Source organism: Microcebus murinus, chromosome 4, assembly GCF_040939455.1.
Source record: "Microcebus murinus isolate Inina chromosome 4, M.murinus_Inina_mat1.0, whole genome shotgun sequence".
NCBI classification, from domain to species: Eukaryota; Metazoa; Chordata; class Mammalia; order Primates; family Cheirogaleidae; genus Microcebus; species Microcebus murinus.
Genome location: NC_134107.1, coordinates 76328672 through 76353247, shown reverse-complemented (window position 1 = coordinate 76353247; position 24576 = coordinate 76328672). Strand labels below are relative to the sequence as shown.

General features: G+C 45.9%; 1 protein-coding gene across 2 annotated transcripts in view; it reads right to left on the bottom strand.

Moving 5' to 3' along the window:
* Positions 1–2114: 2114 nt before the first annotated feature.
* Positions 2115–24576, bottom strand: part of PANX1 (pannexin 1) — a 51075-nt gene continuing 28613 nt past the window's right edge. The window contains exons 3-5 of one of the 2 annotated variants that reach the window (XM_076002444.1): positions 9554–9777; positions 7023–7524; positions 2115–6330 (exon numbers count right to left, since the gene is read on the bottom strand). In XM_076002444.1, coding sequence (XP_075858559.1) covers positions 6325–6330; positions 7023–7524; positions 9554–9777 — 732 coding nt within the window. In that variant the 3' untranslated portion in view covers positions 2115–6324. Of the gene's footprint in view, positions 6331–6865; positions 7525–9553; positions 9778–24576 lie in introns of both variants that reach the window. The other variant, XM_076002443.1, reaches the window with a different exon arrangement.

The window sequence follows — 24576 nt, the reverse complement described above, 5'->3', positions numbered from 1 at the left end:
ATCTGAGCAGAGAGGCCTTTCAGGAACGGTGCAGGTGGCTGCATCAGAGAGGGGGGTGGCACAATGATCCTGAAGCGGGTTGGAGGCACTGGGGACGGGGGTGAGGGAGTGGGGTGGGTATGTCTAAATCAGTTTTTTATCAAAATCCAGGGAGAGTCTTGAGGGATTTAAAGTGGTGGTGGTGGGGTGGTAGGGTGGGTTGACATCATCGTATTTGCATTCTAAAAAGCCCAAGGACAGGGATGTGGCAGATGGGTTAGACACAGTGGGTCTACCATCAGGATGCAGGAGACAAGGGCCTGAATGACAGCACTGGGCACAGACAGAGGCCTCAGAATGTCGAGGTGGTAGAGCTGCATGTCTCCCAGACAGACAGGCTGGGACTCAGGATAACTTCTGTGGCAGACAAAGCCTAAGGTGCCCCCGTGATATCCCCCCCACCCGCCGTGCAGTGTGGGCAGGACCTGTGACATCATTCCAGCCAAAAGAATAGGGTACATCATATAGGTGGTGGGATTTTGCAGATGTGATTAAGGTCCCAAATCAGTTGTTTCTGAGTTAATAAAGACTTCTAGACCAGGTGTGATGGCTCATGACTAGAATTCCAGCACTTTGGGAAGTTGAGGAAGGAGGATTGATTACTTGAGCCCAGGAGTTCAAGGCCAGCCTGAGCAACAGAGGGAGACTCCCATCTCCACAAAAGAAGTCTTTAAGAAATTAGCCAGGCATGATGGTGTGTGCCTGTAGTGCTAGCTACTTAGGAGGCTGAGGCAGGAGGATCATTTGAGCCCAGGAGTTTGAGGTTGCAGTGAGCTATGATCATACTACTGCCCTCTAGCCTAGGTGACATAGCCAGACCCAGTCTCTAAAAAGAAAAAAGATTTTCTTAAAAAATGGAATTCTACCAACAACCTGAGGCAGCTTGGAAGCAGCTCCTTCCCCAGTCAAGCTTCCAGATGAGAACACAACCCATCCACAACTTAGTTGCTGCGTTGTGAGACTCTGAGCAGAGGACCTAGCTAAGCTTGTCCAGACTCCTGACCCAGAAAACTCTGAGATGATAAATGTGTATTACTTTAAGCTGCTAAGTTTGCAGTGATTTGTTATGGAGCAACATCCAAGGTTCCTGTGGGCGTGCCTGCCATCATGGGGCATAGCTGGTGAGCAAGAGTTGGTGACGATAATTGAAGCTGGCACTTACGGAGTACTTACTATATACCAGGCACTGTATACTAAGATTTTGCATGGCTCCGATTACCCACAACAGTAAACTGCACTAACTGACCACTGTACAAAGGAGTCCTCCTCTTGAGAGAGCTGGACAGGCCAACCCACGTTTAGAGCACATGACCCCTACTCCTTCTTTCCCAAGCCCAGGCAAACAATACTCAATCGGAAAGCATGTGATTTCTGCTTTAGAAATTCTAGAATCTGTGGGCCCTTAATCAAGGACTTTCTTCTTCTAGTTGCTGCCAGCTGGATTTTAGAAAGTAGTAACGGAGTCTGCTGCATTTTCTGTATCCAGCAGAGAGAAATGAGCCTCAAGACGATTCACGACTCATCTCCTGTTACATCTTCCATGAAATGACTCTCCCTAAAGGGAAGGCAAGAAATATTAAGACATTTTTCATTACTCAAAGAAGTTTTATTTAGGTGGATACAAACAGTGCAGAACTAAAACATTGCTTCACCTTTACCTATGGACATTGTAGCCTTGATCTTTAGCCTTTCACTCCTCTGTTAAAAAAAAGTCAGCATGGTCAGAATGCAGACCTTGCCTAAGTGACTTACTTTCATGGAAATTTAAAACACAATAATGATGACCACCAACATGCAAAGCTTTCAAGATTCTTGTATCTTTTTAAGGATCATTTCGAACACTATGATTCGTCCTCATCTTCAGATCTTTGTGGAAATGAAACCAAGATGGTCTTAACTTTTAAAGTTATTCTTCATCCCTTGGCAGCATTCTTACAATGACAGCAAAAAGAATACACGTGTTTCTTTAAAAGTTTTGTAGAAATTTAGTCATTAAAAAGAATTTAAATTATGCCTAAAGCACCACTTTACAGAATACCATTAAATTGTAATTATGGTGCTTTTAAAAAGCCAACTTGTTTTAAAGAGGAGCTGATGGCTTCAGTTTTTGTAAGGAACATTTGTAACCCTGTAGAATTCTGCAAGGATTTTTCTCCTCTGGTGGGCAGGGAAAAAAGCACTCAAGGCATAAGGAACGTTCATAATTTTCAGGAACTTGCGGAACAATTACTGATTAAACCGCATGCTTTGGTGACAAAGTATTTTTACAGCTAAAAGGAGAACACAGAAACACAATACATTTCATTTAAAGCAGGCAAGAAAACCAATCACAAATTAATATCTATTATATTCCACATAAGACACAGTATCATCTTTGTCAATCTTTTTAAAGGTCTCAACTTTACTTGTGAAAATAGGGACAAAATGTCAATGATTGCTCAGAAGGAGCCATTTCATCTTGGTGCCCTCAGATAAAAACCTCAATTACTGGTAATTGCACATTTCAATCAACATCCCCTTTCAAGAGGCTTATTCTGGGGAATTGCTGAGACCAGGACCTTCAAAACCTCAATTTCCCTAATGACTGCGAGTCAACATTGAACTTGGACTGCACTTAGAAAGTGGTCACGACTTGCTCCACAATAAAAGGCTTAAGGACAGTCACTACTTAACGTGGAAACCTATTTATTTGCGGAAATATTCCTCTCTTTACCAAGGGGCCAAATGGGCCTCCCATCGCCTTCTCTTGCAGGGGAACCATCTATCCTTTAAAAATCAAATCAAAGTTGCCAACAAACTAGGATTTATCCTAACAATTTGTTGATTCGCTGGACAAATATTTACAGAATGCCCAGTCTACACCAGTCACTGTTTTAGGAGCTTGTGCTACAGCAGTAGAGAAAAACTCCTACCTTCAGAGATGTTTAATGGACCCCGGACTGACAATAAGCAAAATAAGCCAAACATGGACACATTTTAAAAGGTGTCTAAGGATCCACCTCTCACGGCTGAACCTAATTCTCACAGCACAAAGGCCGCAGTGGACACGTAGCTTCCTCCAGCGAAACATATTCATGCAAACCAGACCCGCCATGCAGATGGAAGTTTCTAGCTTTCTCACAGCACAGCTGTAAAGCAGGACAAAGCATTTTCTAAGTATTACGCCCATCCTCCCCATATTCCAGACATGCTGAGCAGAGACAATTACTTGAATCTGCAAGACCAAGACAATTACTTGAATCTGCAAGACCACGCCTTGTGGCCGGGGAGAAAACAGCCGTCCACATAGGCTGCCTGGTCATCCCAGGCCTGCTGCTGCCACTCGGACTTTGACCGACCTTGCTCAGTCTCACTCTAGAACATGAAGGCAGTTACTCAAAAGGTACAGTTCACTCAAAAGTATGCAAACATGACTCAACTAAAGCAAACAGACGGCCGAGTCTTATTGCTGGAAGAAGTCGCTTCTCAAGGGCAAAGGGAGCCCCGTTCTGTGCCGCGTGGCTTGCTGGCTTGCCGTTCTAGGGCACGGCTTCTCAGCCTCTCATGCACAGACTACCATGGCCGCTGCAGGTGCATTTAAAATGTGTGTATATCTGAGCAGAGGGGCCACAGCTTTAAAAATATTTGCAAGGGGGTTTGTAACCCCTCACAGTTTAGGGACCTAGGCATTAGAGGTCTCTGCCTGTCCCCTGGTAAAATTAAAGGTGTGAACACTGCTTTCACAATGACCTGTGTCATTTCTAGCTGTGACACTGTTGCTACGAGTCTGGTTCAGCAGCCTCACAGTGGTTTACTAGAGAGACATGAGCTAGAAAGTTACCCTAGAGTGGTCATTTAGGATCTATCTAAAGATCTATCTAATGAGTTAACTTTCCTAATAATACTTTTTCCCAAGCTCGAAAGCATCACCAGACATCCATACTAGCCCTTTGGAGCCACGACTGCCACTCATCCGCCACCTCCCCAGGCTTGTTCTCCCCATTCCCTGCAAGGGAAGACTCAAAAGGCAAGTAGAGCCCTTACTGTTCAAGATCACTATTAGTGTTTTGCCCAAACTTCTGCCTAGAGGGTATGTGGCTAAAGAACCTTAAGAGGGTATCTGCCTCTGGGAAAAAGTTATAACTAGACTCAAAACCAGCTGTTACAGAAACTATGGGAGAGAGAAGAAAATACTGTGTCTCCCAAGAACATACAGCATTTGCTAGGAGTTTTCTGGCAGAGCCTTTATTGTGGCTATGCCTTCTCCTCCTCCTCCTTGCCTTTGTCTCTGCTGCTTTTACTCTTGCCTATTCATATCTGCACACCCAGCCTGTTCCTGGCGTCTGGGACATCACAGACCCTCCTGGAGCTTAGTGAGCTCCAAGACCCCAATTATACAAACTCTTGATAAAAGGATTACATGTGGTGAGGCTTAGAGAGTTCCTGGCCTCCTAAAATAAAATATCCATTTCTACCACTTCAAAATACAAATTAGGGGCAGTCTACAGGGAAGAAGGAGCTTTTTGGAAAAAAAGTCATATTCTACAAAAATATATTTCATACATCTTTGCAAATTTTCAAAAGAAACCAGTGTAGAGAATTGTGATGGACTATCTCAGAAACAGTGGTATAAAAATTGTAGCAAAATCAATCATTTGGTTACCGCCATTTCTAAGTCACACTATAATTCAACAGTAATAAATGTCATGGAATAGAAAGTAATTGAAAGCACTGATTGCAACCTTGATATTTATCACTAGCTTTCAGAAACTGTCACAGAAGCACAAATAAAATCTGCTTTTCTCAAAATTCTGAAAGGCAGACAGCAGCTTATATAATTTCTGTCCGTCACAAAACAGTAATTTGATTAGGTAAACAACTGTCCCTAAGAGTCAAAAGTAAACTTTGTGGTTCCTGAGGATGACTCACTTAAACTATGTGTTAACTTGCTAAGAATAAAAATGGGAATGTCCACAGATGTTAAAGATTTTTTTTTTTCTGTAAAAAACACGAACACAGATCAATTTACATGGTTAGAACTGGGAACAGTTTTTCATATAGTCTGCGTCAGTCTTAAACGTTTGTGAAATGATGCTCGCACTGTCTTATCCATCCATTTGTAACCTTTATTCTATAATTCTCCATTAATGCTAGAATGGTTTTCACAAACGGCCTAAATCCTAACACTATATATAAATTAAAATGAATTTTTAAAGCTGTGCTTAAATGTAAACAGAATAAACTTCTCAGTTGTTCTGGCTCCAAGCACACCATATGGATGGAGCACACCAATGTCACTCATGTGCTCTATCATATCAGGCCAAGTGTCCTTTACTTTAAATATTCCTGTGTTCCATTAATGCGTTGAACTAAAATCCTGCTTGAAATGCCTTTGATAACAGGGGAACGCCCTGTAGACGCCTCTTTGAAAGTGACTAAATTAACTTCTGTCAGTTCAGATCTCTCCGCTGGGCTCTTTTTGAAGCATTCTTTCCTGAATTGAAGCCGCTGTGAACATCCTTGATATTCCATCTCCTTAACTAAGTTTTCGGTCAGAGCAGAGCGTGGGCGGAGTGCAACAAACAGTGGTGACGGGACCTCCAGTAGCCAAGCTGACAGGTAAGTGTAAAGAGAGCTTGAGTGTGCAAGAGCCAAGGCACCAGATTTACACCCAATTTAGGACACAGGCAAGAACAGGTGGACCTGTGGGCCATTAGTTAGCCGGTGAATACTTTTCTCATCTAACAGTCATTAAGTGCACATAAGAGATTGATGTTAAATTATGTCCTGTTGTACTTATTATTTTGTAAAACAAAACAAATCTCCCAAAGTGCTTGCTCTCTAGCAGCCCTGGGTCTCATCGCACCGTGGGTCCAGCAAGATGTTTCTCCGAGGCTCTCAAAAGGGCTACTTCTCTTGACTACTCATCCTGGTCTCTCCACTTTTCATGTGATGAGGACTTACACACACCTGCTTGCTACGGGTTACCTATCTCCAAGTCCCTTCCTCTGGGACGTCCATAAGCCGTAACACTTGGAATGTCCATAACACTATGGACGTTCTTCCATAACACTTTTCGTTAGGGACTCATCAAGACATGCTTCGTCTCTCTACCGAGAACCATTTACTGCAAATCAGCTGTGACCCCAACAGGGAGGTCCTTTATGCTTTAGCCAAAGTGAATCCCATGTTGCAGAAGTCACAGATTTGAAGTTCAAGGAAAAAAAAATCATCAGCAAGAAGAATCCAGAAGTCTCTGCCGTGCATTCGTCGCTCCATTATTTGCTATAGTTTCACTCGGTATGTTCAGACCTGCCAAAATTGAAAACAAATTATTTATGACAGAAGCGTGGCAGGAACTATCAGTGCTAACCAACGTCTTTTCTGCTAAAAATCTATCTCGTATTCTTTGCTTTACACCACATTTTGCTTCTTAGCCTAACTTCAGAGCACAGCAAGGTTAGGTCAAGACAATCATTAAACAAACAACCTTCTAGTCTCTTTCAAAAGTCAGAGAACAGGCCAGGAGATCAGAGGCACAGAGAGAAAAGCCAGGAAGACAAGAAAGCGAGATAACAGGGAGGAGTAAGCAGCAGCATATGAGACAGAGCAAGGGACAGAAGAGAAAACCGCCAGGAAAAGCAAAGATGTTTTCCTTCTTTGGAAATTTGGGGCAACACCAATTCATTCCCTGTCTCCCCCCCATACTGAGGGGTTCTACCTGAGGCCATGCTTGGAAAATAGTTTAAATGATGGGCAAGGTAAAGACTGTCAGTATTCCTAAAAGGCCGCTGCAAAGGCGCCAACGTGGGGTCCCGTGGCCTCTGCCCTGTAGAGCTAACCCTACCTTTGAGCTCTGTCATCTGGTCCCCCTGCTCCTCTCCCACCGTCTCCGCAGACATGGGAGTTTTGCCATCCACAATATCCATCTTGATCATGCCAAGGTTAGTCAGGAGTAGCAGTGGGTCGATGCCCTGACCACTGCTTTTAATATTCTCCAGTACCTTGAGACACTTGTAGGACTTGAGCTCACTTATATTCTCCTCCATGAAAAGATGGTAGAGGCTCAAGTCGTTGTACCCTTCGGACTTGAAATGCAGAACATCGAAAGTGGGCAGGATTTCGTATACTTTGAGGACGTCTGTCTTCTGCCTGAATGGAACGAACAGCGTGTAGACAACCACAGGAACCAGCAGCACATACACCACGAGGTTAATGAAGCTGAGCAACTGGAAGATGCCCACGGCGATGAGCTTGCACTGAAACTGATCAGGGACGGTGCTGTCGTTTTTCAGGATCCCTGATTTGATGCTGCAGACAAATTCGTCCGAGAGCGAGGAGAGGCTGAAGTAATAGCCCAGGTAGACACATGCCAATAGTACAATGACGAGTGTCAGCAGCCGGCAGCTAATGTACTTGATGATTAAGTTATTAGAGGTTTTCTTTGTCTTCAAGTATTGCTCCACAATTGGGTACTTGAAGTGGCTTTCAGATATCTCCCACAAACTAAAAAAAAAGGAAACAAAAAAATAAGCTTAGACATTCACCAAGACCATCAAATATTAAAGGCATAAATACATCCAATCAACAATGTCACACTAAAAATCTCAAACCCCCACACTTGTCTACCTATAATTTCATTAAAGTATTAGAGAATTAGGTTAAGAAAAAAAAGGAGGAAAAGCAATCATAAAATACTTTTCCCCTTAATATTTTAAAGATATTAAAATTATTAATTGAGTTAGTATTTAGAAATTCTTAGCATGACACTGGGTACTTAGGAAATGCTAAACTAATTAAATGAATTAATTAGTTCCTGAATAGGAACTGCTTTTTTTTTTTATTTTATAGTTTTTCACTAAAGTATGCAGAATAAGGTAAAGAATTTTTTAGCCCAGCTATAACACATATGATTCTTTTTTTTTTTTTTAATTTTTTTTTTTTATTTTTTTTTTGAGACAGAGTCTCACTTTTTTGCCTAGGCTAGAGTGAGTGCCGTGGCGTCAGCCTAGCTCACAGCAACCTCAAACTCCTGGGCTCAAGCAATCCTCCTGCCTCAGCCTCCCGAGTAGCTGGGACTACAGGCACGAGCTACCATGCCCGGCTGATTTTTATATTATATATATTAGTTGGCCAATTAATTTCTTTCTATTTTTATGGTAGAGACGGGGTCTCGCTCAGGCTGGTTTTAAACTCCTGACCTTGAGCAATCCGCCCGCCTCGGCCTCCCAGAGTGCTAGGATTACAGGCGTGAGCCACCGCGCCCGGCCTCACATATGCTTCTTATAGGCAAGGAGAGGGGACAGCTCAGTGGGTGTGGGCACAGGCTGGGGAGTCCGGCAGACACAGTTCAGGTTCCCCTCTCCCATTTACAGCTATAGGACAGTGTTTTTATCTGGAAAAAAAGGGAAGAGGAGGTAAATAAATGCACTTAGTTAATAATGTTGTTCTGACTGGGTGCGGTGGCTCACGCCTATAATTCTAGCATTCTGGGAGGCCAAGGCAGGTGGATCACTCAAGGTTGGGAGTTAGAAACCAGTCTGAGCAAGAGCAAGACCCTGTCTCTACTATAAATAGAAAGAAATTAATTGGCCAACTAATATATATATAGAAAAAATTAGCCGGGTATGGTGGCGCATGCCTGTAGTCCCAGCTACTCAGGAGGCTGAGGCAGGAGGATTGCTTGAGCCCAGGAGTTTGAGGTTGCTGTGAGCTAGGCTGATGCCATGGCATTCACTCTAGCCTAGGCAACAAAGCGAGACTCTGTCTCAAAAAAAAAAAAAGAAAAGAAAAAGAAACCAGCCTGAGCAAGACCCCGTCTCTACTAAAAATAGAAAGAAATTAATTGGCCAACTAAAAATATATAGAAAAAGTTAGCCAGGCATGGTGGCACATGCCTGTAGTCTCAGCTACTCGGGAGGCTGAGGCAGGAGGATCGCCTGAGCCCAGGAGTTTGAGGTTGCAGTGAGCTGAGCTGATGCCACAGCACTCTAGCCCAGGACACAGAGAGAGACTCTGTTTCAAAAAAAGTTGTTCTCAGGGTTAAATGAGATAATGTACATAAAGCACTCAACGCAGTGTCTGGGATATGTTAAGCACTCAAAACCTGAGAGCTATTCCTATGATTCCTACTGTCAGGAACAAGAACCACAGAGGAAGGCTGTGGAAAGGCAAGGCACACTGCTTACTCCTCCTCACGTCTCTCACATCCCTTCTCTCAGTTTAGCTGTCTTGGAATCCTCTGCGCTTCTCCATTACAGAGTAAGCGGAACAAAGCAAGCAAGCTTCACGTGGTACCTTAACCTGCTACCCCCGTGAGAACTGCATTTCAGGAGGTGAGATCTGGGCAGAGCGAGAATCCCTGGCTCCCATGGGCTGTCACTAGGTGGATGACGCCCTCCCCACTCCCAACCTACTAGTGATGGGAACTCTAGGGCCAGGCTGGCAGGACAAACGACAAAGAAATACAAAACCTGAGAAATGACAAAGAACTACAAAACCTGGCGAGCTCCGCTACCTGTTGGGGCTAAGTTACCTTTGCTCTGTGTTCTCAGCAACACCGGGAACTGGGCAGGCTCCGTCTCGCAAGTCAAGCTCCTGTGCGCTCTTTGCTGCCTTAATCGCACGGTTGTAAACTTTGTCAAGTTCTTCCATGATAAACTTCAAGTCCGAGCAGAGATGAGGAGCAGCTGCGAAACGCCAGAACAGAGGGGGCAGGTACAGGAGGATGGCGAACAGTAACAGGATGTAGGGGAAAAACTGAAAAGCAAGAGAGACATCATGGCATTAACAGCCTACCCAGCAAAGGACACAAACAGACACTTTCCGATAGAAGACAGAAGAATGGCCAACAAACATGAAAAAATGCTCGACATCTCTAATCATCAGGGAAATGCAAATCAAAACCACAATGAGATATCACTTATCTCCAGTGACTTATTAACAAGTCCCAAAACAATAAATGTTGGCGTGGATGCGGAGAGAGAGGAACACTCCTACATTGCTGGTGGGACTGCAAACTAGTTCAACCTCTGTGGAAAGCAATATGGAGATACCTTAAGGCCATAAAAGTGGATCTACCATTTGATCCAGCAATCCCATTGTTGGGCATCTACCCAAAAGAACAAAAGTCACTCTGAAAAAGACACCTGCACTCGAATGCTTACAGCAGCACAACTCACAATTGCAAAGATGTGGAAACAACCGAAGTGCCCATCAATACATGAGTGGATTAATAAAATGTGGTATATGTATACCACGCGAGTACTATTAAGGCTATAAGAAATAACGGTGATATAGCACCTCTTGTATATTCCTGGATAGAGCTGGAACCCATTCTATTAAGTATCCCAAGAATGGAAAAACAAGCACCACATATACTCACCAACAAATTGGTGATATTAACGGATCAACACCTAAGTGGACATATAGGAATAACATTTATCGGGCATTGGGCAGGTGAGGGGGGGAGGGGATGGGTATATACATACATAATGAGTGCGATTTGCACCAACTAGGGGATGGACACGCTTGAAGCTCTGACTCAAGGGGGTAGTGGGGGCAAGGGCAATATAGGTAACTTTAACATTTGTACCCCCATAATATGCTGAAAAAAATAAAATTAAAAAAAACAGCCCCCCCCCTATATACTGCAACAGCCTAACAACACCTAGCACTGCTCTCAATTTTTCTCACTTTGAGACAAATGTGCATGCTCACAGCACTGGTGTAATTTGGGTTTATTACCTAAAAATGACTTCTTACAGCTACATTCACCTCTCCAGGTAATACTTCACACTGGCAACTACCTTTTTTTTCCCCCTTCTTCATTAGACATTAATTGGAAGTAACTGGTAACTACACGGCGATACACGGCATCTCCTTTCTAATCACAAAGAAAAAATAAAATCACTCCCATGTCCTTTCGAGTAATCCCTGAACAAAATCCCAATTAAAAAACAGGTAAATATGGCAATGGCTTTTGCTGGGTTTTTGTTGTTGTTGTTTAATTTTTGTGGTTAAGCCTTAGAGGTACCCAAGGCTTAGTGATCTCTGCTTTTCCTTTCTGGAATCTGAGAAAATGCCAAAAAGTAAAAAATGAACAAATAAATAACTTTATCCAGAACGAATCAGAAAAATTTTGGCTTCAGTGATCCAGTAATCATCCCAACATAACAGCTGAAATAAGCAGTTAAATTCACAGAATGCGGAACGGACTTTTAGTCCTGGAAGAGACCCTGAGGACAGTCCGACACCCTCACTTCCCAGTTGGATAACTCGAGGTCCGGAGAAGCCAGCCACAGTGGGCAGCAGAACTGTGAGAACATCTGGATCCGGACGCAGGTTGGAGACCAGGCCCACCGGGTGGCTAGGGAGGGCTCAGCCCCAACAGAAGGCTTAGGAAGACCACGCACTGCAGTCAGCGCACATCTGCATTTAGCTTTGTGGCCTTTGGGCAGTGAGGTCACTGAGCCTCTGACCCTCAGGATCCCTATCTATGAAATGGTCATGTGATGCAAATGTCATAAAGATTAAAGGAGATAATTTATCAAAATTGCTTAGCATGGTGCCTGGCATGTCAGAGGCACTCAAGCATTCCAGGTAAGCCAACGAAAGAGCTAGCTAGGTGGGCACACACGCTACCTTTAGTCCTCACAATGACCCCGATAAGTCCTGTGTGGGTGGGTGGTTCCATTTCACAAAGAGGAAGAAGAAGAGGGGGTTCAGAGCAATCACAGAACTGGGGAGAGGCAGAATATGACCCCTGACCTCTGACCCGAGAGCCATGCCAATACACTCCAAATTACTTTACTTCTCTGGAAAATTGCTTTTTACCTTTGGATTGGCCTATCTCCACAGTTCCTCAGAGTCACAACTGAAAGAGGCCACAATGGCCTCAAGTTGACACAAACCTCCTTACTCTCAACGTCTCTAGGAATGGGCAGCAGACCCCACACCATGACCCTGCCTGTAATTCTGAATGTACAGAGAAGTTGCAGAGACAATACAGAATGTTCCCATACACTTACCAAGACTAAGAAACCAACATTAGCACGTTACTATAAACTCCAGATTTTTATCTGGATTGCAACAGTTTTTCCATTATTGTCCTCTTTTTGTCCCAAGATCCGATCCAGCATATCCACTGCATTTAGCTGTCTTGTCACCCTAGTCTCCTTGGTTTTGCAAAAGTTCCTTAGTCTTACTTTGTTTATCATGAAAAATAACATTTTAAAAAAGCATAAATAATGCATATAGCGTCACAAAGGAAATGGTTCATATTGATATAATCAAAATATTAAAAAACAAATTTACATGTGCTTCTTTATTAACATATTAAATTTACTTCATGGTCATTTCAAAAAAAGAGAAATGAAAAAAATAAAGAATATTAAAAAAAATAAAAAGAAAAAATTTTAAAAATATAAAGAAAAAAATTAAATAACACATTAAATTGTTCTCCTAACAGATGGTTAGGAGATGGTTAGCGATTGTAACTTTGAAGTAGTAAAGACTAAACCATATTCCAAAATGTTTGTGATTTCTATGGGTGAACAAACTCATAGGTACGGCTAATACCACTATGGATGATTTCCCATATATAATCTTTTTTAATGCTAAATTTTAGTTAGAAGTGAATGAAAAATAGAGCTGTCATATATTTCCCTATCCTGGTTTGCAGACCTGCTGATGCTATCATGAACCCACATTAGGAATCTCTGCCCCAGAGGAAAGAGAAAGAGACGCACAAATGGCTCTGAAACTTCAAAAAGGCTCTCACCAAGACAGCTACTTTACTTTGGGGCTCTGGCACTAGATGGGGTTTCTCGAAATTACTAACCCAATTTACAAAGGGCTGTTACACAATGACACACCCAGCAGGGTATGATTAGCTGAATGCTGGCTGCATAATTCATAGCTGGCTGTAGGGAGAAGCAATGTTCACTTGCTCAATCCCTGCTCACTCTGAAGGGTGCCCATTAGTATAAACACATTAACCGCACACCGCAGAGTTTGTGCTGCTTCCGTGACCAAGAGAGCCAGGCATTTTCTCTGGGAACCAATGGGAAAAAAACAATGTCTAACTTGGGTTTATGAAACATCTTTATAAATCACTTTTGTTTCCAAGCAACTTGAATAATGGCATTTTACCTCAAACTGTCCCCCAGAATTAAAAAGTGACTGTTTTACAGTCTGTTGCAATTTTCTAACATGTCCAAGCAGTACAATAATTAGTGCCAAAGAATGATTCAGCACAGGTCATTGTAATTAGAAAAACAAATGTTTAAAGTTATTATCTATTGGGTGTTTGCTTTTTGCCTAAAAGGGCATCTTGAACACCTCTACAAGAATGTAGTTGAATATCCCGTCTCTTGGTTTTCTCCATGGTCAAACCTTTTTTCCACTCCCCCCCCCCACACCGCCATTAAAAATAAAAAGGTGACTTTGAGTGAGTCTGTAACAGGGTAGTAAAATCAATTCAATTGAAAAAAGAATCCAAGAAAGCATTAAATTATAGCCTTTAAAACCCTTTTGACCAAATAAGCAATGTAGAAGAGCTACGGTGCTTTGAGACTGCATCTGCGGATGGGAACAGCTTTGTTCAAAAGTTCCGCCCACTCTACGTTTAGTCTGAGATGCTCAGCATCTCTTAAAGCCATGATTGCGCTATTCTGCATGATGTCCAAATTAGTATTCAGCTCTTCCAACCACAGGGAAACTCCTCAAAGCAAGGTGGAACCAAGTAGCTGTTCCAACCACAATTTTCAGTCTATCTGCCTTAAAAATGTGTGCTGTTTCTGGAAAGGGTTGTCATTAGAACAACAGGACCTCCAGATGGAAGGAACCTAGAAGGTATGGCTGCCTACAACTTCTCTCCATGTCAAATCCCTTCCACCTCATCTAGCCCAAAGAACCATCCAAATAGGACTGAGCAACTCCTGCCCTGACATGCATGTGACCTTGTCTTATGGGATTAATGCAGATGGGAAAACCTCTCCTGGGCACCTGCTCTGGGCCAGGCAGGGGGCTGGACGCATGGCCCCCACAGACTAGGTGCAGAGCACTGCCCCGGGATCACACAGGCCAGGGGAGAACACGCCGGTAATGAAACACTGAAAACAGAAAAGTGATGGCCACAAAAAATGTAAGAACTAAGTACTGAGGAAACAAAGTCCCTGAGGAAGTCACAGCAGCTTTATAAAAGAGGTAACACCTGGTCTAGGTCTTAAAGTACAGTGAAGCAATAAAACAAAATAAAACCTTATGTCAAGACTCAGCTCACATTTCCCAACCTCTGTGGCCCTCTTTCCTCTGCCTGGAATTCTCCTTGTCCATCTGGTGAATTCTTGCCCCTCCAAAGCAGCGAAGTGAATGAGCAAGTCGACAAGTGAGAAGTAGAAAGAGGCTGAGGCTGGAAGGGTGTGTGGGCAGAATGGTGTCCCTCCAAAATTCACCCCGACGTGGAACCTCAAAATACAGAAACTGTTTGGAAACAGGGTGTCTGCAGATGTAATCAGTTAAGATGAGGTCATATTATATGCATTGTTGAAGTGAGCACAAGGTGAGGGCATACCAGAGTGGGCACTAATCCAGTGACTTGTGTCCTTATAAGAAGGCCATGTGAAGACAGAGACTCATGGGAGAAGCCATGTGATGACAGAGGCAGAGACTGAGTGACACACTGACCAAAGAACATCAACTATTGCCAGCAACCACCAGAAATCGGGAGACAGACACATAACAGATTCTCCCTCTGAGCCCCACAGAAAGAACCTACACCACCTCAGAACAATGAGAGAAGAAACTTCTGCTGAGATCATTTGTCGTGGCAGCTCATACACAGGGCAGGGACCTTATTACAAAGGCTCCGAACTCCTATACTTTACATGGCGGGAAACCACGGGTGTAGGGAGTGATTGAATTTATTTTAGAAAATTGCTACAGCAGCAGAGAAGGAAGCACACTGGGAAGGGGAGGGATGGGCAGGAGTCGCTGCAGCAGAGAGGCAGGACGTGTTAGGCACTGAACAGAGGTGGCAGCAGCAGCAAGAGAAGGGAAGGAGCATCTGAGTGCGACAGAGGGACAGACATCCGCTCCAGCGCCCACCCGGAAGGAGCGGGTGGGAGGGAAAAGGGAAGAAGGAGGGAGGGAAAAGGGAAGAAACTAGGGTCATGCTGGGTTTTTCCAGCTTGTGTGAGGGCGGGCTGGCGGCACCACCAGTTGAAGCAAACAAACAGGGAGGACCAGATTCAGAGCAGGGAGGAGCGAAACTCTGCACATGGGATACCTGCAGTCAAGAGCATCCCGGCAGGTAGCAGGGACCACTGAAAATAAAGGGAGGGACTCCAGCTGGCCTTATGATCAGGATTTGGCAGCACGTATGTGGTTGAAGCCGAGAGCACAGCTGAGGTCATCCAAGGAGAATGGGGAGAAGGAGAAGGCAGGAGAAACCCAGGGATGGGCCTGTGGCCCTGTAACACTTAAGGGTTGGTCAAAAAGAGAATCTTGGAAGAGACAGGGAGACATGGTCAGAGAGCAGGAAGTAGGTGAACCACGAACATACTGTGTTGGGGAAGTGGGATAAAGAGAAGCAGGAAAGGTGTCTGTTCTGGCTACATGCTGTTCAGATAATAAGCCACTTACAGACGGTCCTAGACAGGGGGACTCAAGAGAGTGAAGGGCTCCTCCCAAAAGCTAATACACTCCCTAAGCAGCTTACAGAGGGCAGAAAATAAAGATGGTATGCCTTCTATTCTGTACCAAGGGAAGACACCCAAGGTACTACACTTCATACTGGGTGACGTTCTTGGAGGGAGAAGACCCAACATGGGGAGAGACCTAGAGACGAGAAGATGGAGAACAAAGCCTCTGTGCACAGAAGCAGGAAAAGATGCCACCAAGAGAATTAGAACCAAGTTACAAGGAAGAGCCTTCCTACAGATATGCTGGCAACAGGATGAACTGTGCGGTGAAGCAGGAATTCCTGACCATCTTGGAGGGCGTTAGTATTCCAGATCAGGGGATGGCAAACATTTTCCTGTGATCGACCAGAAACGTAATATTGAAGAATATAATATTCCTCAAATATTATAGGCGCTGGGAGCCATATACTCTCTGTTGCAAATGTTCAACTCCACCATCACAGGGCAAAAGCAGCCACAGACTATGTGTGAACGAATAGGTGTAGCTGTGTTCCAATAAAGCTTTCTTTATAAAAACAGGTGATGGGCTGTATCAGGCCGGAGCAAATGTGTCATGGTTTGTCAAGCCCAGCTCTGGATTCTTGCTTCTCAAAGAGTGGTGTGGTCCACAGACCAGCAACTTCAATCATCCCCCGGGGATCTGTGTGAAACACAGCATTGCAGGTCGTCATCAGACCTACTGAATCAGACTCTAGATTTCAACAAGATCCCCAGGTGATCTGCATGCACAGAGAATCTGAGAAACACTGGTCTAGACGAGCAGTGCCCACAAGGGACCCCAAGCTGGGCCCCAAACCATTGGAACCTCCTGGGAAATGATAAAAACCCTATTCCTGGACTTAACCCAACAGGTTCCAACCTAATGGTCTAGACAGGGCTCAGGACCCTCTATTTTTACAAGTCTCCTTGGGTGATGCTAACGTTTGGAAACCTCTGGTCTGGCAGCCTCAGAGGCCTGCTCCAGCTAAGTTTCTGTCAATCTATGGGAGAGAAAGAAGAATTTGCACAGTTAAATTTTTTTTGTTCTTATTGTTTTTTTTTTTCCCAGTAAAAACCCAACTTTTCTGTTTCAGAGAGAAATTTTGCTAACAGCTGCCTACATTGTGAACTTGAACAGAGAACGCTCAAAAATAGCCTGTTCTCAAGCAGTCCTAGAGCGCCACCTGCCGGTGCCCTGGAACGTACCTGGATCTCCGGCAAAGACCTCACACTTCGGCGGGGCCGGAGACCATCAGTGGTGAACACGGAGTGGGAGAGGAAAGGGGAGGAGGAGAGACAAGAAATAAAAGACGTCTGTGGGGAGAAATGACACCATCGATCACAACAGTGTCATAAACTCTCTACACAGACACTCAAACATTATATTGAGTAATTTGAGGGACTTGGGGTCTCCTGGTTTTAACTCTGGCATCAGAATTGAATTCTGAAGCATTTAATTAAACCTTGTGCCTCTACTCCTCCTTCCTTAGTCAGGATGCTCCTGGGGAACCATGCCTGGTCCTAGGCAGGAGGACACACAAGTCACCCGGTTACTCTCCCCACTCCCACATATATGCTTTGAGAACCCACTATGGGCTATGCATTGTCTCAGGGGACCGTGGGCGTGGTCTCTGCTTGCATGGAACTTACAGTCTTAGAAATAAAGAATTAACTAAGTAGAATTAAGGCAAGTAATATCCAGGGGGGAGTCCAAGAAAAGCACAAGTTGCTCTGGGAATGCATGACCGAGCAACATGGCAGACCGGGGTGGGGTGCAGCAGATGTTTTGCTTGGCTGGCACCCCATTTTTAGGGCTCTGTCTTCGGGCAGGACACACAGTCTACAATCAGCCCCTACGGTCTGATTCCTAAAGGCTTCACGTTGACCTGCCTGGCCCTTGAAGCGATCTGACTGGGCAACAACCCCCAGCCTGCAGGCCCGGAGGAAGCTCCCCGGTGGAAACGGTGTTAACACTGAGACAGGAACGACACATGAGGAGGGAGGGGCAGGAAGGCTCTCTAAGCAAGGGAGGTGCGTGGTCAGGGTCGCTGGGGCATAGGGCTGGTGGGGCTGGGCCTACAGCTGAGGCTGGGGTGGGTCACAGGTGCCGGAGGGAGGCTGCCTTTTTAGTCAAAATAGTGTTTTCTTACAAAATAAATACAGACATTTCTTAGGGATACTGGAGAATGTTAGAAAATGACAGAATCAGATTAGCAAAAATAAGCCACCCTGCGATTATGCAGAAGTGAGTAAAAGGGGAGCAGGAATGGAGCAGCCAGAGCCGCTGGGAGACACCGCAGGCGTCCTGAGGCAGAGATGGCGGCCGAGAGAGGGGCACGGAGGAAGCAGGAGAGCTCACGGGCCACGCAGGAAAGCAGAACTGACAGGACCTGGTGACTGCAAGATGTGGGGGTGAGAGGGGAAAAGTCAACATGGCACTCCGATGTCTGGCTGGTGCGAAAGGGCGGACGGGGGTGTCATCAGCTGGGCTGGGGTCACAGCGGGGGTGGGTGGGGCACGTGCTCAGGTTTGAGCAGGTGCACTGGAGGCCAGAGGGGCTGGGTGGGGGACCTGGAGCTCAGGGAGAAGACTGGGCTGGAGGTAAGGCCTGGGTGTGAACAGCATCTATGCAGAGGCTGAGACACCGGAGCGGATCTAGGGAGGGGTTACAGCACGACAGAAAAGGGAGACCTCAGAGAGAGCCCTCGAGGAACCCCAACTTCTCCGGGACGGACAAACGCAAAAGCACCTGCAAAGGAGGCTTTGTGCAGAGTCAAGAGAACATCTGCAGAGGGAGGGGGTGGCCGACAGAACGGGATGGCAGAGAGAAGCCAAGTAAGATAAGCCTGGACAGTGAGAACTCATCTATCTCAGTGACAGGCAGCTCGCCGGTGGCCTGGGCAGAGCAGTGCAGATGGCAGTACTGGGGAGAGGGAGAGGATGACAGTCAGGTCAAAGGACAGGGTGCTTTGCAGTTTCTTTTCCTAAGATGAGGAGACAAGCATGCTAAAAAGTTAAGAGAGCTCGAAGATATGGAAGGGTTGAAAATGCAGGGGAGAAAAACAGGGAATGAGGTGTGCCCCTGCTCACAGGCGTGTGGGGCAGATCCAGAGCACAATAAGCGGGGAAGGAGAAAGGCCGGGGCTGCCAGGTGGGCATTCCAGTAGGTCCGACAGTGGGAAGCTGGGACATGCTTCTGTCAAGCTTCCGCTTTATCTGGAAGTGGTGGAGAGGGCCCCAGAGGGCAGGAGATGGTAGGGATTGGAATGCCCTGATTTAGTTCCAGGTAACAAGTTCAGAACGAGTTGGGCACAGGACGGAGGTGGACGTCCTTGGAGACAAGGCAGAGAATGAGGCACCAGACGTGCCATCCAGGAGGACAGAGAAATCACCTTGGGATGGTGCAAAAGTAGAGGTGCTACCAAAGTCCTGAATGAAAGGCGGGGGGTAACAGGGAGGACAGCAGCAATGAGGAGAGGGTGGGGATGACGTAGCTGTGTCCAGAACAGTGATGGAGCTGAGCTTTGCATGATGAAACAGGAGCAAGGGTTAGGGACATGGACACAGGAAGCAAACAAGTGCCCACAGGCACGCTGATCTGAGGACCTCCTGAGTCATCAGGGGGTCCTCCTGCTGGACAGCTCTTCTGCTAGAAGGACCCTCCCTGTGCCGAGCTGGTAACTCACCAAGTTACAATCCAGACTTCTGAAGCCATGCAAGCTAAACCTGTGACTTTGCACATGTGGAACACATTTGAGAGCCAAAGGAGGCTGTGGGCTCCCCACCACCTGGCTGTGGGTCCCTGAACAAGGTCTCGACCGCTCCGAGCCGCCTCTGAGGGATGAAGAGCCTGAAGGAGATGAGTCTGCCCAACTCGGAGAAGCCAGAAGGAAACCAACAGGAAAACCTTCCTAACGCTGAAGGTCAATCCAGCAACTCCACTTCTGGGTACTGACCCAAAGGAAATGAAAGCAAGGACGCTGACACGCGTTCACGGCAGCAACAGTCACAATAGCCAGGAGGTGCGAGCAACCCAAGTGTCCTTTGATCAACAAATAAACACAACGTGACACACACCGACCGAGGAACGTTACTCAGCCTTAAAAAGGAAGGACATTTTTATATACACTACAACATGGATGGACCTTGAAACCATCGTGCCAAGTGAAACAAGCCACACACAAAAGGACAAACATCGTATGAGTCCACTTACGAGGTCTCTAGAACAGGCCCGTTCACAGAGACACAAACAGAATGGCAGTTGCCCGGGTTTGGGGGACAGGGGGAAAGGGGGAGCTATCGTTTAACAGGTATAGAGTTCCAGTTTGGGATGATGAAGAAGTTCAGGAGATGGACAGTGGTGATGGTTGCACAAACGTGTGAATGTACTTAATGCTACCGAACTGCACACTTAAAAATGGTTAAAAAGGTAAATTTTATGTTATCTATGTTTTACAAAAAGAAAAGAGAAAGAAAAACTTGAAAAAGGGGATCAATGTGGAAATAAAGGGGCTGCGGCGATTATAGAATCCGGCCTGGCTAGGAAAGCCACATTCATGGTCGCATCTCTCATGGAGGTGCTGAGAAGTCTCTGGGGGAAGGTCCTTCCTTGCCCCTTCCAGCCTCTGGCAGCCCTTAGCTTGGGGCAGCATCACTTCCGTTCAGGCCTCTGTGGTCATGTGGCTGTCTTCTCCCCACGTGTCTTCACTGTGTCTCCCCTCTGTGCTTGTCTGTGTCCAAATTTCCTTCTTTTCATGAAGACCCCAGTCATTTTGGATGTGGGGCCCACGCTACTCCAGGGTGACCTCATCTTAACTCATTACATCGGCAACAACAAGCCTATTTCCAAATAAGGTCGCATTCTAGGGTACAGGGGTTTAAGACTTCTGCACATCTTTCAGGGGACACAATTCAACCCATGACAACCCACCCAAACACAGAGTTAATCTAAGTCTCAGTCCTCACCGAATTCAGTCTCTTGATGGCAGCATTTGACACAGATTATTACGGTGACACAGGCCTTCTTTAGAGGACACCCTGCCTTTCAGTCACACACAGCACACCTCATTTTCCTCACCTCCCTGGCCCCGTCTCCCCTGCCCACCCCTCCTATCCCGTCAAGTCTCCATGCCGGAGCAGCCCTCAGACCTCGCTCCATCTACACTCACGCCCTGAAACCCCGCCCAGGCCCACAGCGCTCTCAACACCAACTATCTTCTGACAGCCCACCGCAGTGCAGCTCCAACCCACCCTGCAACCTCCAGACAGCATTATCTCGCTGCCCACCTGACGCATCCTCTAGCCCACTGGTTCAGCCTGTTCAAGAAGAACTATCTGGTTTTCCTCCAAAACCTGATTCTTCACCAGGCTTCTTCAAAAGGAGCAAATGGCCTCACACACGCAGAGCCTGAAAGGTCGGCCACATCCGTGGCTCTGATCCCTCCTGCTTCCTCCCACGTCCAATCGGCACGTCTTGCCGGCTCCACATCTTAGAAGAGACGCCCTGAACCTACCCGCCTCCCATCACCTCCACAGCCACCACCCTAGACCAGGGGCCGGCAAACTGCAGGCCCTGAGCCAAGTCTGGCCACAACCGATTGGGTCTCTCTCTGCAGAACTGAGTGGCTGCGACAGTGACTGTGTGACTCGAAATGCTGGCCCTCTGCAGAAAAGTTTGCTGACCCCTGGTCTCGGCATTTGATATCACCTCGGACCATCCTTTTGTGTAATCTTCTAATCAGAAATAAGACATCGAGTTGCTTTCTGTGCATTCTTTGCCTTCTCAGAAATAACCGCTTCTCTTCCTTTCTGCTCCCTGACCAGAACCCTCACTCTGTGCCTACCAAGTGGCTCTGTGCCCCCCTGCACACCATCACGGAGGCTTACCTCTTGAAACCACCAAGTCCACCCCGCTCAGCTCAGGTACCTGCAATGGCGCCCACTGTCCCCAGCATTTAACCTATGCATGTGTTTAGTTTGCAGAATCCTCTGCAACTCAGCCTGCCCTGCCCTTCCTAGGCAATCAAAGACCCACTGCTCCCCAGCCGGACAAGCCTCCCTCGGGAAGTGCCACCCACCCCACCAGGCACTGTCTTTGTACCTATCAGGCCCTGCACCTTCAGCCACTTCCCTACCTGCCTATTTCCAACACCACTGGAATATGCTCAAAACTCTCATATTACAAAATCTTCCTGGACCCCAAACCTCCCCTCCAGCTGCCACCTAGCTCATTATTCTCTCTTCTGGTTACCAGGAAGAGAGAGATTCTGAAAAGAAAAAAAAAACAAAAAACAATTTTGAAGAAACTGCTTATTGCCGTCATCTTCATTTCCTCACCTCCCATTCACTCTTCAACCACAGCCATCTGGTTCCTAGCTTTCCACTAAAATCACTCCTGCTGGGTCACTAATGCTTTCATTAAATCCATTAAGCTGTGTCTCACCCCAACTGCACTGGTTTCTCTGCAGCAGCACTTAACAGAGCTCACTGCTACCCGAAACCTTGGTTTCTGTGATAACCACACTCTCCTTTTGCCGTGGAGCTTTCTAGTTATTCCCTCTCAGTGTCCTCCACCTTTGTTTTCCCACTAAACAGTGAGCAACTGTGGCTCTCTGATGCCAAGTGTACATTCTAGCATGTGGGAGACCCTCAGTCAACGTCAGCTAAAATCGACTCTGTTACTTACTGTTTCCAGCTTGAGAATTTCCAATTTATTTTTTCATGCTATTTCCAGTTCTCTGTAAAATCCTCCCTATTATAATTCTTTGAACGTATTGTTAAGTATTATTTAAAATGCATGTCTGATCAACCTACTATCTGGATCTCCTATGGGTCTGTTTCTATTTGTGACTTTTTTCCTGGTCTTATTTTACACCTGGTTATTTCCAAGTGAGTGTTGAGTAGTGAGTGTTGAGTGTTGAAAAATCAGAGCAAGAACATCAGGCTCTGGATGATGGCACCTTCCTCCAGAGAAAATGGGAGACTAGAGACACTGGTAATCCCAGATCTTCATTTAATTACATTGCAGTGACTCGAACCAGGACTCTAGTCCCTATGAGAGCTGGTTTAATTCTGATCACCCCTTACTGCCAAGGTATGGCCTCAGGGTCCCAACCAAAAAGCCTGGGGAGCTGACCAGGGTCCTTCCAGCTCGGCAGGTCCTGACTTCAAGTTCTGACTCCAGCCATGTGAATGTGGCAAGAGCTCTGCTCTGATGCTCAGCCACGCTTCGGTCCAGACCAACTCGTCTTCCACTGCCAGAAAGAACTTCTTAACCTCTCAATGACACCAGGTAACTATCCCTTGCTGTCATCTTCATTTCCTCACTACACTGCTCCTTGACCACAAGGGCAATAAGCTGGGAGTTAGAGACCCAAGAGTCCCAGTCTGCACGGTTGGCAGTTAGTCCTGTGACCCTGGGTTTCCTCTCTTAAGGTTCCCATATCCTTATGTGTAAAATGCATCTGGACAAAAACTTAAGAGTTTCTTCTTATTCTCAAAGTTTCAGATCCGCTAACATCCCTGCCAACTCTTACCTTAGACAACCCAGATTGTATATTCTTCCTCTGTGGGTGCATCAATGCCTAGCCCAGTGACTCATTACAACTTTGCATTTTCATAAGAGCATTATAACAAATGGACTTAAACTACAACATTATGAATTCAGATTTACAAAGCTGTTTCAATTATGGAACTGTGCCCATTCCCACCGCAGAACCTATTATTTGTTGTCCTGGCTACTAAATAAACCACACAAAGCTGATGAGGACCCACATAATGCTAAGGCTGAAAATCCAAGAGAAAAGCTCAACCTAAATGAAGAAAGGAATCACGGTAGGGCATCCCTGTGCCAAATGGCACGCAATAAACCAACAGGAAGGAAAACAGGCCTGAGTCACAGTAAGCTTAAAATGTTCCTTTTACAAAGAAGGATACTGCCTGTGTGCCCAGCCGCAGGTCAAATCAGGGGAGCATCAAACAAGCTTCAGCCTTTGGCTTTTCAGAAGCTAAGATGCTATGCCTTCTTCAGCAGATGAGAATACCAGAAGAAACACAAATGTTCTACTTGTTTTCACGATGGACAAAACCATTTGAAATTGAAATTAATCACAGGCTGAAACAAAGTCCTACTTTCATAAGCACAGAGAAGACCGAATGCAGTCACTTCATGACTCAGAGAATATTCTTCTCCATGCACTTGCCCACTCCAGGCTAACTTCCTCACTGCCCAGCCTCCACGCATCCCCGGCATGCCAGGCAACACTTACTGCCTGACCACTGAGTGCCTGACTTGGGCACTTCTTCTCTATGGGTCATGGAACCCGGATACTAATGTCCCTTGTGCAGTATCTTCCCTTCCTTGCAGAATCTGTGTCCATCAGAAAGCAAAGTAATCTATTCCAAAAACTGTGCTGCAGCCAACAGCCCCAGAATGAGTCACCACTAGGCTTCTTGATGCTCCAAAAACACATGGGCTAGAAGCAACTGAAATCTGTGCCAGTCCTTGCTTTTTACAAGAGAACCTGTGTGTGGTTGAAAAGGCACCAGCCGAGAAGCTCCAAGTGCATCCAGCTTCTGCCACTATCTAGCTATACTCATTCAGAGATTCCAAATGTACTGAGGGCCTACTATGGGCCAGACACCCTGCTGGGCCATTAACGACATATAAGGTGACTAAGACACAGGAGGTGCCACTGGTACAGAGCTAAACTCCAAAGAGCATCTCAGTTTCCCCATCTGCTACACTAAGGTCCTCCACCAAGTCATCGCTGAGGTTCCTTTTGACTTTATAAAGTGCCACCGTTTTACGATCTGAGATGCAGCCCTGGTCGGCTATACGTATCTGTGCTGGCACAGCCTCCCTGGCCTTTGCTTC